Genomic DNA, 17,574 nt, shown 5'->3' with positions numbered 1-17,574 from the left:
CATTATCCCCATATGTCAAGGTTGTGGGTTCAATCTCCTGGACAGGGCACCAATGGCCTGACCTGTGGTGACACAGTGGATAAAGTGTCCACTTGGAATTTGAGATTGCCGGTTCAAAACCTCGGGTTTGCCCTATCAAGGCACATACAAGAAGAAGCTACTACAATGTGATGTTTCCCACTCCTCCCCTGCCTTTCTCTCTGTGTTCTCTCTCTAAAATCAATAAATAAAATCACCTGTTTTAAAAAGAATCAACCGGCCCTGGCCAGTTGGCTCAGTGTTAGAGCGTCGGCCTGGCGTGCAGAAGTCCCGGGTTCGATTTCCGGCCAGGGCACACAGGAGAAGCGCCCATTTGCTTCTCCACCCCTCCCCCTCTCCTTCCTCTCTGTTTCTCTCTTCCCCTCCTGCAGCGAGGCTCCATTGGAGCAAAGATGGCCCGGGCGCTGGGGATGGCTCCTTGGCCTCTGCCCCAGGTGCTAGAGTGGCTCTGGTCGCAACAGAGCGACACCCCTGAGGGGCAGAGCGTCGCCCCCTGGTGGGCGTGCCGGGTGGATCCCGGTCGGGCGCATGCGGGAGTCTGTCTGTCTCTCCCCGTTTCCAGCTTCAGAAAAAAAAAAAAAAAGAAGAATCAACCAATGAATAGGTGGAACAACAAATCGATATTTCTCTCGCTCTCCCTCCCTTCTCTCTCTTGCTAAAATCGGTTTTGTTTTTTTTGTTTTGTTTTGTTTTGTGAGACAGACAGAAGCAGGAAGGGGGAGAGACAGGAAGGGAGAGAGATGAGAAGCATCAACTCATAATTGCATCACTTTAGTTGTTCATTGATTGCTTCTCATATGTGCCTTGACCTGGGGATTCCAACTAAGCCAGTGACCCCTTGCTCAAACCAGTGACCTTGGGCTTCAAGCCACCCACCTTGAGATTATGCCAACAATCCCATGCTCAAGATGGTAAACCTGTACTCAAACTGGATGAGCCCACGCTCAAGCTGGTGACCTTGGGGTTTTGAACCTGGGATCTCAGCATCCTAGGTCAATGCTCTATCCACTGCACCACCACTGGACAGGCAATACATTAAAAAATAAATAAAGTGCACTATATGGAGCTTCTTGGGATGTAGCTTATACTGGAAACTCTGGATATTACCTAGAGGGGAGGGTCCATGGGTTGGTCTGAGCATTATCTAGGGTTTTACCCAAGTGGGTCAGTGGAGGAATTGCTGCATTTTCTGGGCTGTGTGAGCCGAAGAGAGCATTCATTGAGTGAAGGAGGTCTTTGTGGAGGGAGAGCCACTGGGGATCATCCTAGGTTACATGATGTCATGGATATCTGGCTCATTGGGACTTCTGGGGTCTTTAGGCAAAGTGTGGAAATTGTAAGGTCCTTTGATATAATACTGATGTGTCTCAAACAGTACATGGATAAGGCAAGGGGGCAGGAGATCAATTACCAGGAAGTTCCCAAAGTGGGGGGCATGCAGGGATTGCACCTTAGGACAGACACTGTTACAGGAAGCAATAGCAATTGATGCCCCACTCCTGACACCTTAGCTGCTGAGGACCTAGGTTTTCCTGAGCAACATGTCAGCATTTCTGCTCATCCCCTCAGATGATCACAAGACCAAGGGAGGAGTGAGACCAGTTTAATTTAGAAAAAGGTTTAGACAGCCTCTGAATCAGAAAGGAGCCTAAAGGCCAACCCTTGGAGAGAAAGGTCCCCATGTGGGGAGGGAACAGCATGGGAGCTGGCTCTGCGAATGCCATGAAGCTGGTCCCATGCTCAGCAGGTGCTAGCAGAGCCTGTGGAGAGAGTAAGAGTCATGTCCTCACAAGCATGGCTATTGCACAGACACCCCCCTCAGCCTCTGGCAAACCCAAGGCCATGCTGGCTCAGGGAAGTCCCATCTTACACATGGCATATCAGGGGAGATAGACAAAATCCCACATGCACCCCAACCAGGATCCACCAGGCAACTCCCAACTGGAGCTGATGCTTTGCCTATTTGGGGCCATGCTCACTAACGAGCTAATTTTAGCACCTGAGGTGTTCAGCCCACTCTAACCAATCGAGCCATGGCTGCGGGAGGGTAAGAAAGAGAGAGAGAGAGAGAGAGAAAGAAAGAGAGAGAGAGAGAGGGAACGGGAGGCAGAGAGGTAGTGAAGCAGATGGTCACTTCTCCTGTGCCCTGACCCAGAATCAAACCCGGGACTTTCACATGCTGGGCAACGCTCTACCCCTGAGCCAACTGATCAGTGTCAGAGCATATAATTTTTTCCTCTCAAATTATATGGCAGCCCTGAGTGAGTGCCTGGAAGCCTCTCAAAGAAGCCTGTCTAAAAAAATTAAGTAAGTAAGTAAGTAAGTAAATAAATAAATAAATAAATATAAAAGAAGCCTGTCCCACCTGAGGTGATGATGAATGGAACAGCTTTCTCAGGTAAGGGGCTAAGAAAGGAACACATCAGATTAGTACCCTTGGACCATCTGTCCATCTGCCCCAAGACTCCTGGTGTTCCTCCCAGGATGGTCCCCAGCTGTGTTGCTTTTCTTCTGTTATTATTATTATTTTTTTCATTTTTCCAAAGCTGGAAACGGGGAGACAGTCAGACAGACTCCCACATGTGCCCGACTGGGATCCACCCGGCACGCCCACTAGGGGGCGATGCTCTGCCCATCTGGGGCGTCGCTCTGTTGCGTCCAGAGCCATTCTAGCGCCTGAGGCAGAGGCCACAGAGCCATCCCCAGCACCCGGGCCAACTTTGCTCCAATGGAGCCTTGGCTGCGGGAGGGGAAGAGAGAGACAGAGAGGAAGGAGAGGGGGAGGGGTGAGAAGCAAATGGGTGCCTCTCCTGTGTGCCCTGGCCGGGAATCAAACCCGGGACTCCTGCACGCCAGGCCGACGCTCTACCGCTGAGCCAACCAGCCAGGGCCTCTTCTGTTATTTTAAACAATACCAAGGGTCAGCGCTTTCTCTGATTCAGGGCTCCTTCAGGGTTGATTATCCGTGAATAATCCCACTGCGAGCTCAGTGAGCAGCCAAGAAACTCTCCTCTTTCTTCAAGTTGCAGGACTTAACCCCAAAATTATCTGCCCAGCTTGAGGTGCACACGGTGGGGACCCTGTCTCACCTCTGCTTCTGACTGTACTTGCACTTGCATTTGCTACCTGTCAGAGGAAGAGACATCAAGGTGAAGGGCCTGGGGACCCTGGGCCAACCCGCTTCTCACATGCCCTCCCCCATCCCCCATCCTGCCAGCCCCGCAGCTCACTTAGGGCGAACAGGAGTCCCACGATGCACAGGAGCCCGGCGCTGATCATGCCGCCCAGCTGCAGACCTTCCCAGTCTAGGAGCGCAGAGAGAGAGCTGGCGCTAGCCTGGCTCCGCCCCAGCGCTCACTCAGAAGACTTTTATGAGCACCTGCTTGTGCAGTTACACTTACATTCCAGGCGGAGAGAGCAAGTGGTAGGAAGAAAAAGAATGAGCAGAAGAGCACAGAGAAAGAAGGGGGTTTAAAGGGTGATCAAGGAAGGCTATTCTGGAAGGTGGCATTTCATTGGAGTGTGAGGAGGAAGCTCAATGGCAGATGGGGATATTGGAGGACAGTGCAGGTGTGCTTGGGTGGGGGGTCACAGGGCAGCAAGCAATCAGGTGCTGGGGAAGGCAGGTGTGAGGGAAAGGAAGGTTCCTGTGAGATACCTGTGCCCACTGACTCTCACACCTGCCCCAGAAGTCTTCCCTAATATGATGGGGTGCCTTCCTTCCTTGCTGGAAAGAGGTTCCTTCAAACACTGGATTGCATGTTGGCCTTTTGGTCTTTCTTAAATTGACCACACTGGCTCTTTAATCTCCAGTCCCAGCCCACCCTGCACCTCCTTCCTCACCCCCTCCGGCCCCACATTGGGCTCCATGTCACCCCTCATCAAACTCTAGCAAAGAGATCCAACATAGGCAAGGGAAGGGGTGGAGTGAGGGATAACAACTCTTACCGTAGTAGAAGGGACTGTCTTTATCTGCAGGAAAGGAAAAAATAAATAAGGGCCAGAACGAGGAGGCAGGATGTGGAGTCTTACAGGGAAAAGGTGGACAGCAGGAGTAGTTCTTTTGGGGGCAACTCACCAACCAGGTCATTGGCTTCCAAGGCAGGCAGGCCTGGGTGGAAGAAGCAGACGCATTGGGTAACAATTCATGACACTCATCTCAACACCAATCACCAGGCAGACCTCAGCCCAAAGGGCAAGGACAAGCAGCCTCACTGGGAGGCACCCTGGGGCCGACTCCCTTCCTCACAACTTCCCCCACCCTCCCCGGTGATGCTGAGATTCTGTCTTCCGTCCCTCAGCCTTTGCCCCCTCACTCACAGCCCTTGCTGAGATTTCTCAGGCTTCCTGCCATTCTTTCTTACACTTGAAAAGCCATGCTGTGTTTGTACTTCTTTACCCTCTCCTGAGATGCTTTAGACACAGACCCACTGACCCTCTGCTTCCTGTAAAACTGGGGCACACTTTTCTCTTCACGCCAACAGATGGCTGCAGTTTTCCTGAATTAAATCTCCCAGGATAACTTTCGCAATATCCATTCTTAGCTATACTATTATTTCCTATGCTATCATTTCTCTTTAAATCGACAGTGTAAGCCCTGGCCGGTTGGCTCAGCGGTAGAGCGTTGGCCTAGCGTGCGGAGGACTCGGGTTCGATTCCTGGCCAGGGCACATAGGAGAAGCGCCCATTTGCTTCTCCACCCCTCCGCCGCGCCTTCCTCTCTGTCTCTCTCTTCCCCTCCCGCAGCCAAGGCTCCATTGGAGCAAAGATGGCCCGGGCGCTGGGGATGGCTCTGTGGCCTCTGCCTCAGGCGCTAGAGTGGCTCTGGTCGCAACATGGCGACGCCCAGGATGGGCAGAGCATCGCCCCCTGGTGGGAAGAGCGTCGCCCCATGGTGGGCGTGCCGGGTGGATCCCGGTCGGGCGCATGCGGGAGTCTGTCTGTCTCTCCCTGTTTCCAGCTTCAGAAAAATGGGAAAATAAATAAATAAATAAATAAATAAATAAATAAATAAATCGACAGCGTAAAGGAAAACACATTCATTCGACACCAGACCCCTTTTGAGAGATGTAGCCCAGGTCTTCATTGCTGTAGTGGGTATGTGAGTGGCAGTAGATTCACCTCAAGGAGGACTTACCAGCCAGCGCTAGGAGAAGGCCCCAGGTCACTCCCTCCATGTCACAGCTGTGGCCTAGGGCTGTAGGGGAGGGCATAGGGTTGGGGTTAGGCGGCCTCTACCTGTCTGGTGGGAGAGCAAGTGTGCCAATCCCAAGGGTGCATTTGCTTGTGAGGCAGCCTTGGGAAAATTAATAACGTCTGTGTCCTCATTTAGAGATGATAATAGTAGTGTCTTGTGGAGTTATATGAATTGACTGATACTAATTAAGTGCTTAGAATAGTGCCTTGGAATAGTAAGTACCTACAAGGCTTTGTTAAAATCTATAGTCAGATGCCTGATCCACCCAAGGTTGGTTGGTTGAACAGGACTTATGTTCTAACTCAGACTTTTTTTTTTCTTTAAATTTTATTTATTTATTTTTTACAGAGACAGAGAGTGAGTCAGAGAGAGGGATAGACAGGGACAGACAGGAATGGAGAGAGATGAGAAGCATCAATCATTAGTTTTTCATTGCGCGTTGCAACACCTTAGTTGTTCATTGATTGCTTTCTCACATGTGCCTTGACCGCGGGCCTTCAGCAGACCGAGTAACCCCTTGCTGGAGCCAGCGACCTTGGGTCCAAGCTGGTGAGCCTTGCTCAAACCAGATAAGACCGCACTCAGACTGGCGACCTCGGGGTCTCGAACCTGGGTCCTTCCGCATGCCAGTCCGACGCTCTATCTACTGCGCCACCACCAGGTCAGGCTAACTCAGACTTTTTTAGATAGAGAAAGAGAGAGAGAGAGGGAGAGGCACAGATAGAGACAGAGAGACAGGAAAAGAAAGAGATGAGAAGCATCAATTCTTCGTTGTGGCACCTTAATTGTTCATTGATTGCTTTCTCATATATGACTTGATCAGGGGGTCCAGCTGAGCCAGTGAACCCTTGCTCAAGCCAGCAACCTTGGGCTCAAGCCAGTGACCTTGGGTTTCAAGCAAGTGACCTTAGGCTCACACCAGTGACCACGGGGTCATGTCTATGAGCCTGTGCTCAAACTGGTCACCTCAGGGCTTGAACCTGGGACCTCAACATCCCAGGTTGATACTTTATCCACTATGCCCCCACCGGTCAGGCTATTTTTTTTATTATTATTGGTTTTAGAGAGAGAGGAAGGGAGAGAGAAAGAGACAGGAACATTGATCTGTTCTTGTATGTGCACTGACAGGGGATTGAATCGGCAACCTCTGTGCTTCGGGACCGATGCTCTAACCAACTGAGCTATCCAGCCAGGGCTATTTTTTTCAGTTACAGTTTACATTTGATATTATATTAGTTTCAGGTGTACTAATTCGGGCTTTGATACCTGCCTTCCTAATCCCACAAAAAGGGCAAGGTGTTAGGCCCTGGGCTATTTTTCCCAAAGGTCTGGGCCTGGGGTACTTGGCTGAATTCCAAGATAGCCTCTAGGAACGGTGCACCCAGGCCTGACCTGGGCAGAGGAGCCAGCAGTTTATCGGGGAGTTGGGAGGACTGGTCCAGTAGCCCAAAATTCCATTTTCTAGTACAGACTGCCACTTGGAGGAACCTCCTTGGTGGCTGGGACATCACTCCTTTCTTCTTTCTCTTTAGGGTGTGAGCTGATGCCTGGGGTGGCTATACTCTGGCAATTAGGCCCATCTCAAATTTATGCATATTTTAGCTGTAAGATTGCAGAGGGATTGTTAGTGTTCCATGTTAAAGCCATTGTTACCTGGCCTGTGGTGATGATGTAGTGGATAAAGCATCGACCTGGAACGCTGAGGTTGCTGGTTCAAAACCATGGGCTTACTGGGTCAGGGCACATATAGTGAACAAATAAACTGAAGCAATTATGAGTTGATACTTCTGCTCCTTCTTCTCTCCATTATAATCAATAAATAAAATTTCAATAAAGAAAGAAGCCATTGTTATTCTTGGTTATCATTATTGGCTGTGGCTAGCTGGAGGAAGTCTAATCCACTCTCAGCCACTTAACAGCTGTGTGACTCAGCAGGTTACTTAACCTCTCTGTGCTTCTGTGTCCCATAAAAATGAGGATAATTATAATAGCAACCTTATTAGGTTATGCCTGAATTAAATAAGTTAATATGTCAAGCCTAAGAACCGTACCTAGCACACAGTCAGTACTAAAACATGTTGTGATAATAAATACATATATACCTAGATCCTGTTGCCATAGAAGGGAGGGCCTAGAGCACTGCTGCTTCTGAAGGTGGGTGTTTGTCCTTTTAGAGCAGTCTCTGAAGCTGACCTTCTTTCAGACCAGTCTGCCTCTCTACATCTTTCACAACCCTGGAAGTCCTGGATCATAGGGTTGCAACTCCATTATATATATATATATTTTGTGTGTGTGTGTGTGTATGTGACAGAGACAGAGAGAAGGACAGATAGGGACAGACAGACAGGAAGGGAAAGAGATGAGAAGCATCAGTTCTTCGTTGCAGCACCATAGTTGTTCAATGATTGCTTTCTCATCTGTGCCTTGATGGAGAGGCGAGCTACAGTGACCTTGGGCTCAAGCCAGCGACCTTGGGCTTCAAACCAGCGACCACTGGGTCATGTCTATGATCCCACGCGCAAGCAAGCAACCTCGAGGTTTTGAACCTGGGTCCCAGTCTGACAGTCTATTCACTGTACCACTGCCTGGTCAGGCTATATATTCTTTTTCTTTTCTTTTTAATGCATTCGTTTTAGAGAGAGAGGAAGGGAGAGAGAGTCAGAAACATTGATCTGTATGTGCCCTGACTGGAGATCAAACCCACAATCTTTGCATATCAGGATAATGCTTGAACCAACCAATCAAGCTTCCTGGCCAGGACCAATTTATATATATATATTTTAGCCAAAGGCTGGCTCCTGTTTCCTTCAGCCCCCAACCCATCATCCATATGACAGTGGTCACAGAGTAGCCACCCTCCGGTTCTCAAACACCTAAAAGCATACCCCTTTACCAAGAATACCCATGCACCACCACCCCTTCCTCAGGCTGGTCCACCCCTCTGCCCCAACCCCACCTAGCAACATGAAGTCCTAGCTAGCAGTTGCCTGCTCACTTGAGAGTTCATTCTCCTGAGCTCACCTGAGAGCAGGGTGCACAGAGCAGATCTGAGGAGGCTGGAGCTGTCTGTGTTCAGCTCTGTGGGTTCCAGCTCTTTAAACCCAGCAGCCCTGCCTCGGGCAACAATACCTTCAGACAGGAGGAAACTGGTCAGACTCTGTAAGACTCCTGAAGCTCTTTCTTTCCCATTTGCTCTTCAGTAGATGGCTAGCCCTGCCACATTCAGCACAGAGCAGAGCTCCTAGGGGCCTGAGGGCCAGCTCAGAAACTGGGGGGGGGGGGGGGGGGGGGGGGCAAAGGGTTGAGCAGAACCTTAGACCTTTCTCTTGAGGAGAAGGGGACTTTCAACTTCTTCTGCTCACCTAAAAGAGAAGCCCTGAGGTATGCTGGAAGAGACGGAGTATTTCTGGGTTCTTGTGTCAGCAGAGGGGATTCTAGGACTTCTGTGTGGGGTATCCTGGGGACAGTTGAGTTGACATGGAGTAAGGGACTGGCCTTGAAGCTCCATTGGCTCAGTAGTCTTGTTTCCTTTTCCGTGGACTGGATGTTCATTGAGGGGGAAGACTGGGGTTGACAGCACCTGCAGGATTGTCCACCCTCTGACCAGGCCAGGACACCTAACTAACGCAGGGAGATGGACAGCTGGAGCAGCTCAGAAAAGCACCCAGCCTCAGCCTTGGCTTCTCCCCTACTTCCTGGGGGGTGAGCACAGGAGGACACCAGCTCCAGGATAGGGGCTGCCTTCCTCTGCGAACCCCTATGCCTGCCTCAGGCACTGTTGGCCAACTCTCCTCTTGCCTCTCATTCCACATAACTTTAGCCTATGCCCTTGGCCCTGGATGACCCCAGGCCTTTCTATTCTGGAGCCTCCTCACCCAATTTCTCTCTGTTCACTGCTTTCCCCACTGCATAGTGACTAACCAAAGGCAAGAACATTGCCTCCCTTATTTCCAATGCCCAGCTATGGACACCAATAGTTAGACTTTGATTGAATTGTTATTGGACATGGTAATCAAGAGGATGTGACTGCTGGTTGACCCTCAAGCTAGACTCAGGCAGTCTAAGCCTCTGCACCTCCTCCCTTGCTCTTGAAATGTATTCTCTGCCTACTGGCCCCACAGTGGGAACTGTTCCAAGGATATGACCTTGTGTATTTTGTACTGATCTCAGATTATCAATAACCAATGTTATGGCTGCACCAGCCCTTGTGGTTATCATTATGATTGCAATATGCCCTTCAACAATAACTATCAAGAAACTTAAAAAAGCCTGACCAGGCGGTGGCACTGTGGATGGAGCGTCGGACTGGGACATGGACGACCCAGGTTCAAAATCCCGAGGTCACCAGTTTGAGCGTGGACTCATCTGGTTTGAGCAAGGCTCACCAGCTTGAGTCCAAGGTTGCTGGCTTGAACAAGGGGTCACTCCATCTGTTGTAGCCTCCTGGTCAAGGCACATATGAGAAAAAAATCAATGAACAACTGAGGTGCCACAAAGAAGAATTGATGCTTCTAATCTCTTTCCCTTCCTGTCTGTTCCTATCTGTGCCTCTCTCTATCTCTGTCTCTCTCAGGGAAAAAAAAAAGGAAACTTAAAAAAAAAATGTATTACTCACAGGACCTGGAAATTACATAGCACTCTTAGGGCCACTCAACAAGGTTGCAGAAAGAGGAAGTGAGGGAACACATGGACCTGGGGTTCTATATTTATTGGGGTTTGATATGGGAGCCTGTTGGGCAGATAAAATGTATTATGCTCACTTTGTTAAAAATGGTGCTGCCCACGTGAGGCCGTCGCCCAGGTGATATTAATGTGTGTTGAGAATCCTTGTAGCCTGGGGCTTGGTTTTGGGATTAAACCTTTCCCACCCTTTTTGATGTGGGGTGGTACAATCCAATCATGCCTCAGAGAAGTGACTTTGTATTAGAGACTTCCCTATTTTGTATATTGGATTAGAGATTGTGAAGCTACAATACAAAATGGGGGCAGAACGAGAGTTTGCGCTCTTGGTTCCTGGGATGATTAGCATGAGAGAGCAGAGGGAGCAGAGCAGAGAGCAGAAAGAGGCCATGTGGCCAGGAGAAGCAGCCAAGATGGCGGAGTGCTGAGTGAGATGCCAGTTTGTGCAGAGTTTGTATCTGGGATAAGGAAGGAGATGGGGAACTGAGGAGAATAAGGCTGGTGAGCTAGAAACCTTTGATTCTAGGAAACTCGGATAAGTCAGTGGCTTTGTGAGCACTGAATGTAAGTGGGTTTTGGAGCCCAGTGTGTGTTTTTACTTGCCCGCCGGGTGCAAGCTAGAATTAAAGAAAATGGCCTATCAATTTTTGGCTCCATTGTTTCTTTACCGACTGTCCGAATCCAATGCGAACCTACATGGGCCAGGAGGCTGCTGTGATGGTGGCCCTGGCCTTGGCTTCTGGCTTTACAGAGCCTAGAGTTTCATGAGCTCCCATTTTCTTTTTTATGATTTTATTTATTGATTTTACAGGAGTCAGAGCGGGGAACAAGAAGAAGTTGCTTCACTTGAGCTGTTCATTGGTTGCTTGTTGTATGTGCCTTGACAGGGCAAGCCCAGGGTTTCTAACCAGTGACTTTAACATTCTAGGGCGGTGCTCTATCCACTGCACCACCACAGGTCAGGCATGGGCTCCCACTTGATTGGTGAATTAAAACTATTAGAGTGGGAATTTAAAGTCCAGGAAGAGACAGAAAAACAAGTGGCCCTAATGGCCAGTTATTGAAATCACCCAAGATTTCTAAAGCAAAGAAGATTCAGTGAGGGAAGGTGGCTTGGCTCTTTATCTAGTCTTTATCAAACTCTTTATCTATATGACTGTCAATGTGTTTATTTGAGATAGCCCTCTTTGAAATGGATACCTCATACCTGGGCAATCAAATCCTAAATCACGCCCTAGGCAAGTATCCCCAAACTACAGCCTGCAGGCGGCATGCGGCCCCCTGAGGTCATTTATCTGGCCCCACTGCACTTCCTGAAGGGGCACCTCTTTCATTGGTGGTCAGTGAGAGGAGCACTGTATGTGGCGGCCCTCCAATGGTCTGAGGGACAGTGAACTGGCCCCCTGTGTAAAAAGTTTGAGGACCCCTGCTAGAGTCTAGGGCCTAGACAGATAGCTTGGTTGGGTTAAAGCAGAGCATCAAGGTTGCTGGTTTGATCCCTGGTCAGGGTACATACAGGAACAGATCACTGTTCTTGTCTCTCTCTCTCTCTCTCCCTCCCTCTTTCGCTAAAATCAATGCATTAAAAAAACAAACAAACAAACAAAAAACTTAAGTCACAATGTTGCCCCATTAAGTTTTATTTTCTAAATAAAATTTAAAAAATAAAAAAAAATAAAAAGACTTCCCTGACCTGTGGTGGCACAATGGGTAAAGCGTCGACCTGGAATGCTGAGGTTGCCAGTTCAAAACCCCAGGCTTGCCTAGTCGAGGCACATATGGGAGTTGATGCTTTCTGCTCCTCCCTCTCTCCGTTTCCTCTCTCTAAAATGAATAAATTAAAAAAATCTAAAAAAAAAAAAAGACTTAAGTCAGATACTTGCAATACAAAAATATAAATAGGCTCTGACTGGGTGCCTCAGTAGATAAAGTGTCAACTGGTACACTGAAAGAGAAGCAATCAGTGACTGAATACACAACAAAATGAAACAACTAAGTGAAACCATGAGTTGATGTTTCTCTCTCGCTCTACCTTTCCCTCTCTCTCACTCAAATCAATGAAAAAAAATTTTAATAATTAAAAATAAATAAAATAATTATCAGGGCTAATACTAAACCTTAAGAGAGTAAGGTATTGTTGAGAATGTCTGGACTATGTAGACTGAAACCCATTAAGATCTCTATATATACTTTTAAGATTCTGGTGGGTATATTCAGATATTTACTCCTCCTGTGGTTGCCCAAACCAAACCTGGCCTGTAACTTCCTTTGCTTGCTAAACCTGCCACCTACCAGTCTGGAGTGGTCTGCCTATGTTGTCAGTCTCCTCCTGCCTTCCATGTAGGGGGCTAGTTTGTGGACCAATATTTGATGGATCAGTGAGGACAAAAAGCCATCAGATGCTCCCAGTGCTGGGAGGTAGGGAACAGATAGGGCAAGGCCTGAAAGGCAGGGCAGGGAGGATTCAGGTGAAACAAGAAAGGGGAGGGCCTTCCTTGTTCAAACTTGCTGCATCTCTTCATGAAAATTTTCCATGGCGCTCCATTGTCAAGATTCAACCTCTGCACAGAGTTTGACCAGAGGCTCTGAGGCCAGAAAGAGCTGGATTTGAAGCCCAGCTCTGCCACTTGCTTTCTGGGTGATCTCAAGTAGCTCCTTCCTCATTCTGAGCTCCATTTAGTTCCTTCTCCCCTAAAATGGAGTAATGATGGGATTTGTCTTTGAGGTATCGGGTGGAGATGCTTCATGGGCTCAGGGCCACCCCTAGGTCATTCCTCAAAACTTAAGGAATGAATGCCTCTCAGGCCTGGTGTGTGGCATGTTTGTTAATCTCAAGATTCGGAAGAAATGTTAATAGCCACATACTTGGGAGTCAAATGCAGGCTCTGTTAGTTACTTGCTATGTGCACTTGTGCAACTGACTTACTGTTCACTTGTCTATAAAGTTCACTTATCATGACCCAGCCTGCTTTGAATGGTTGTGGTCTGATGACATCTGATTAGTCAGTTCTGTTCACAGGAGCTGCTACTGAAGTTGAGAATGGCTCTGATACACACACAGTGAGATCTGCAGCATGAGAGAAAGGGGGTCATCATGAGAGAGAACCCCCATGGGAAAACAAAATTCCAGAGGAGAGAAAGTCACACTATGGGAACGCAGCCAAAGTTTCTAGACTCCACAGCCCTAGAGTTCTTCTGCCCTATCAGGCCCTAGTGGAAGTAAGCAGCAAGAAAGCAGGTCTTTGTAGGAAGGGGACCCTTTAAGTCCCAAGTGCCATATTTGCTTTGGAAGATTTCCATGAAGTCTGAAAAAGACTTCAGATCCACTTCTCCAGAAGGACTAGTGCTTTTGCCCTACAGCTTCTGCCTAATCCAGGGACCTATCAACTCCCATCCCCATTATCACCAGGTAGTATATCACCTTGAACAAATAGAAAGAAAACTTCATCTGATTCAGGTGCTATTGACACTGGTCCAAGGTAGGGAACAGGTTAAGCCTGGGCCAAAACCAGGAAAGGGGAGCCCAGCTATCTGTAACTTCTGCAAGCATAGTGGTAGGGCATCATCTCATCTCCTCTTTTTACTAAAGCTGGCTGTAGGTGTAGGTACACCATGGCAGAGTACTGTGTCTCTTCCCTCTTAGAGGGCCCAAGGGCTGTCTGCACACTCTGTGGCGGACAGCAATGCCTTCCACACCGGAGTGGTGTAAAGTCAATTTCCAGGTTAATGAACTTGTCTTCTTAGATATTAAACCCAGTACTTATAAATGGTCATAAAACTCAGTAGAGAAAGCTTTAGAAGCTTTACATATTAAGAAGTTGTAGGTCAAATAAGTTTGTAAATATGATATATAGGTTTGTTCGCTTATAGTTTGCATGGAGTGTGGGAGACAGGCTGTAAGCTGGCAAAGTCATTATAGACTTTCTCACCCTTTTTTTTTTTTTTTTTTTTTTGTATTTTTCTGAAGCTGGAAACGGGGAGAGACAGTCAGACAGACTCCCGCATGCGCCCGACCGGGATCCACCCGGCACGCCCACCAGGGGCGATGCTCTGCCCATCCGAGGCGTTGCTCTGCCGTGACCAGAGCCACTCTAGCGCCTGGGGCAGAGGCCAAGGAGCCATCCCCAGCGCCCGGGCCATCTTTGCTCCAATGGAGCCTTGGCTGCGGGAGGGGAAGAGAGAGATAGAGAGGAAGGAGGGGGGGTGGAGAAGCAAATGGGCGCTTCTCCTATGTGCCTTGGCCGGGAATCGAACCCGGGTCCCCCGCACGCCAGGCCGACGCTCTACCGCTGAGCCAACCGGCCAGGGCCTCCCACCCTTTTAATACTAAGATCTTTTCAACATTCTTCTTATACTGAGATCTCAAAACTAAGCTTTTCCCCACACCTTTGACTGTTGCATGATGTGGGGTGGTGTACTCTTATGAGGAATCCCATTTATGCCTCAGAGAAGTGGCTTTGTATCAGAGACTTCCTTATTTGTATACTGGCTTAAAGGCTTTAATTTCTACACTATAAAATGAGGCAGACCGGGGGGCAAGCTTGCTCAGATCCTGTCATCAGCATTGCAGAGGAGAGGCAGCTAAGATGGTGGAGTGCTGAAGAAGAAGCCTGTTTATGCAGAGTTTGTGCAGAGAGAAGGAGATGGGGAACAGAGGTGAATAAGGCTGGTGGGGCCTTTGATGCTAGGAATACTCAGATGAGTCAGTGGCTTTGGGAGCCCTGAATGGAAAGGGAAGTGTTTTCCCACTGTGTGTATTTCTCATCTGCCAGGTACGAGCTAGGATTAAAGGTAATGGCCCACCAGTTCTTGGCTCCATTGTTTCATTACTGTCTGTCCGAATCAAATGCAAACCTGCATGGGCCAGGCAGCTGTGATGGTGGCCGCGGCTACTGGCTTTACAGAAATATTTACTGCCTGATCAGGTGGTGGCAGAGTGGATAGAGCATTGACTGGGGACACTGAGGACCCAGGTTGGAAACCCTCAGGTCATCAGCTTGAGCATGAGCTCATCTGGCTTGAGCCTTGAGTGTGGAATCATAGCCATGACTCCATGGTCACTGGCTTGAGCACAAAGCTTGCTGGCTTGAGCAAGGGGTCACTAGCTCGGCTGGAGCCCCCCAGTCAAGGCACATATGAGAAAACAATCAATGAACAATTAAAGTGGGTTGGTACTTCTCATCTCCCTTCCTGTCTGTCTCCCTCACTAAAAAAAACCAAAACATTGTGGAGAGAAAGAAAACTGCTAGATCCAGCTCTGAATACTTTCTCTTCTGGACTCAGCACTGCAAAGAATAGAAAGAACATTCCTTGTGTGAAAGGAGGGCAGTCTGTTGCCAAGAATGCGTCCTGAAAGTCAGCACTCACACCCAAGACTCTGTGCTCTGATCACATCAATCACCCCACAGCTCCCCATGCTCCCACACTGCTTTCTCCTTCTCCAAACACTACCTATTGCTCTGTGAAGAACACAGCTGTATCCTAAATGCCACTGTTCCCTGAGGAAAGCTAATGACACAGGACAATCTTTTTTTTTTTTTTTTTTTTTTTACAGAGACAGAGAGAGAGAGAGAGAGAGTCAGAGAGAGGGATAGACAGGGACAGACAGACAGGCAGACAGGAACGAAGAAATGAGAAGCATCAATCATTAGTTTTTCGTTGTGACACCTTAGTTGTTCATTGATTGCTTTCTCATATGTGCCTTGACCATGGGCTTTCAGCAGACCGAGTAACCCCTTGCTCGAGCCAGCGACCTTGGGCTCAAGCTGGTCAGCTTTGCTCAAACCAGATGAGCTCGCGCTCAAGCTGGCAACCTCAGGGTCTCCCACATGGGTTCTCCGCATCCCAGCCGGACGCTCTATCCACTGCGCCTCGGCCTGGTCAGGCGACACAGGACAATCTAAGACAGAACAGAGATCAGGAGAAAGGGAAGTGGCTTATATCTTTTCTGGCATATAGTGGGAGCACAACTTGAGTATTTTCCCTCCCTTCTACAATGGAGTGAATGTCACAGGCATAGGTAAAAGATGAGACAGTCTATTTTGAGGACCTTGGTGCAGGAGGAAAAATACCCCATTTGTGAGAGAACCAGAGGAAGGGCAGAGGGAATCTCTTTTCTGAGGCCTCTCATCTTTACCTACTTCCTGGGCTCTGTCACCCTCAGGAGTCCCCTTGCTCTTTTTGCCCTTTGTTGCGAACCCTTTTGGGGCTAGGGACCCACACGACGGTTCTTCTGCTCAGCGCTAATAGAATGAGACTGAGTATGGTAAAGCAGAGTAGAAACTTTATTCTTGGATCAGAGAAGGGTAAGCTCGTGACCTAAATATACCCTCTCCCCCACGTAGGAAGTCAGGGAGCTTTTAAGGGGTTTTTAGCCTGGTAGGTGGATCTCAGAGGGTGGCGAATTTCTAGAAAAGGGGCGATTTCAGGGAAGAGTTGGGGTGTGCCTGAGTCCTAATGGCTCCTTGAATGTGATGTTCAGTATTAATGAAGATAAAATAACCGGGAACGGGGTGGGGGGTGGGGGAGGGCAAGTGGAGGGAAGGTATTTGGGATCTGTTTGCTCCAAAGCCCTGGTTCTGCCCCTGCGGTGTGAACCCTCAGCAGTTCGCCTTCGCTCCTGCAAGCCAGCATAGTTTGTGGCGCAGTCTAGACGTCCGGGGACAGCAGGGCTCCCGAGATGACAGCCCTGTGACACACTCCACGCCCATTCCTCGGGGTCCCTAAGGATGCGGAGCGCCCATTGGCCCTAGGCCCCCTCTGCAGCCCGCGTGGGATGGGGAAGGTCGCCTGACCGAGGTGAGAGCAGGTGAGCGGGCTACAAGACGTGTAAGGCCCGCCCTCTGAAGGGTGGTGGCTGAGGGACCAGGGCTTACTCTCCCGGGACTTGTCCTTGGCCCTTCGCGCTGCGGGACCTCAGAGCTTCCTGCACCAGGGGACACACAAACGACGTTGGGGAGCTCAGGAAAGGGAACACTGGGATCCGTACGACAGCCACCCTACTCTGGAGTCTGGAGTGAAGGCCCAGCTCCCTTTGACGGATTCTGGCCTTCTGGAATGCCTCTCTTCTTCCAGGAGGCCCCTTTCTAGAGGCCATTCATGACCCACCCTTCCTATCGAGCCAGAACAGCCAATCGAAGAAAGACCATGGGTTTCCAGCCAATCAATACGTAAGGTCAACCGCTGAGGCGGGCCGTGGGTGAAGCCACCTAGATTCGGGCGGTGTGGGCGGGGCTTGTTATTCAAGATGGGGGTGATCCCGTCCCTCTGGACGCCAATTGGCTGCTCGACTCACCAGGGTGTCTGTCAAGGAGCCACTTCCGCCTTTCTTGGCTGCTGCTTTCGGCTTGCTGGGCCCTCAGGTCTCGGTCAGGTTCTGGTTCATTCGTTCTTGCGTTGGTGCCGCGGGGATTGTTCCGTTCTTATGGAGGTCGTAGTACTCAGTAACGCAGCTTAGAACTGGGTGGAGGGAATAGCGTAGCCAGGGAGCCCAGAGCAGGGCGCGAGGCGGACACTACTAAGAGCCGGGACCTGTGCGCCGGAGGGTTCGCGGCCTGAGATGCGGCGGCGCTGCATCTTGTCAACCCTTGCCCTCCGCTCCGCTTGGAACTCTGCCTTGCTTCCCGGCCACTGTCACTGCTGTCCCCTCCGCCAGGCTC

At 49.5% G+C, this 17,574-nt stretch overlaps 1 protein-coding gene across 1 annotated transcript; it reads right to left on the bottom strand.

Moving 5' to 3' along the window:
- Positions 1–1,779: 1,779 nt before the first annotated feature.
- On the bottom strand, positions 1,780–17,326 carry FXYD4 (FXYD domain containing ion transport regulator 4). Its single transcript, XM_066350238.1, has 9 exons — positions 17,211–17,326; positions 8,258–8,365; positions 5,177–5,236; positions 4,118–4,150; positions 3,988–4,011; positions 3,270–3,344; positions 3,129–3,165; positions 2,405–2,445; positions 1,780–1,799 (listed from the first exon to the last, which is right to left on the bottom strand). Exons 3-9 carry the CDS (start codon positions 5,214–5,216, stop codon positions 1,780–1,782), a joined length of 270 nt encoding a protein of 89 aa, XP_066206335.1. The 5' UTR covers positions 5,217–5,236; positions 8,258–8,365; positions 17,211–17,326.
- Between the last annotated feature and the right edge of the window lie 248 nt (positions 17,327–17,574).

The sequence above is a fragment of the Saccopteryx leptura genome, chromosome 9 (assembly GCF_036850995.1).
Source record: "Saccopteryx leptura isolate mSacLep1 chromosome 9, mSacLep1_pri_phased_curated, whole genome shotgun sequence".
Classification (NCBI taxonomy): domain Eukaryota; kingdom Metazoa; phylum Chordata; class Mammalia; order Chiroptera; family Emballonuridae; genus Saccopteryx; species Saccopteryx leptura.
This window is presented reverse-complemented; position numbering and strand designations above follow the sequence as displayed.

Excerpts from the sequence above, each read along its gene's own strand:
- FXYD4 (XM_066350238.1), bottom strand. The coding sequence starts at position 5,216 with ATGGAGGGAGTGACCTGGGGCCTTCTCCTAGCGCTGGCTG. Across the intron at positions 4,151-5,176 it reads CCTTCTCCTAGCGCTGGCTG|GCCTGCCTGCCTTGGAAGCC; the intron begins GTAAGTCCTCCT and ends TCTTCCACCCAG. Across the intron at positions 1,800-2,404 it reads TCCATTCATCATCACCTCAG|GCTCTGCTAGCACCTGCTGA; the intron begins GTGGGACAGGCT and ends CTCTCTCCACAG.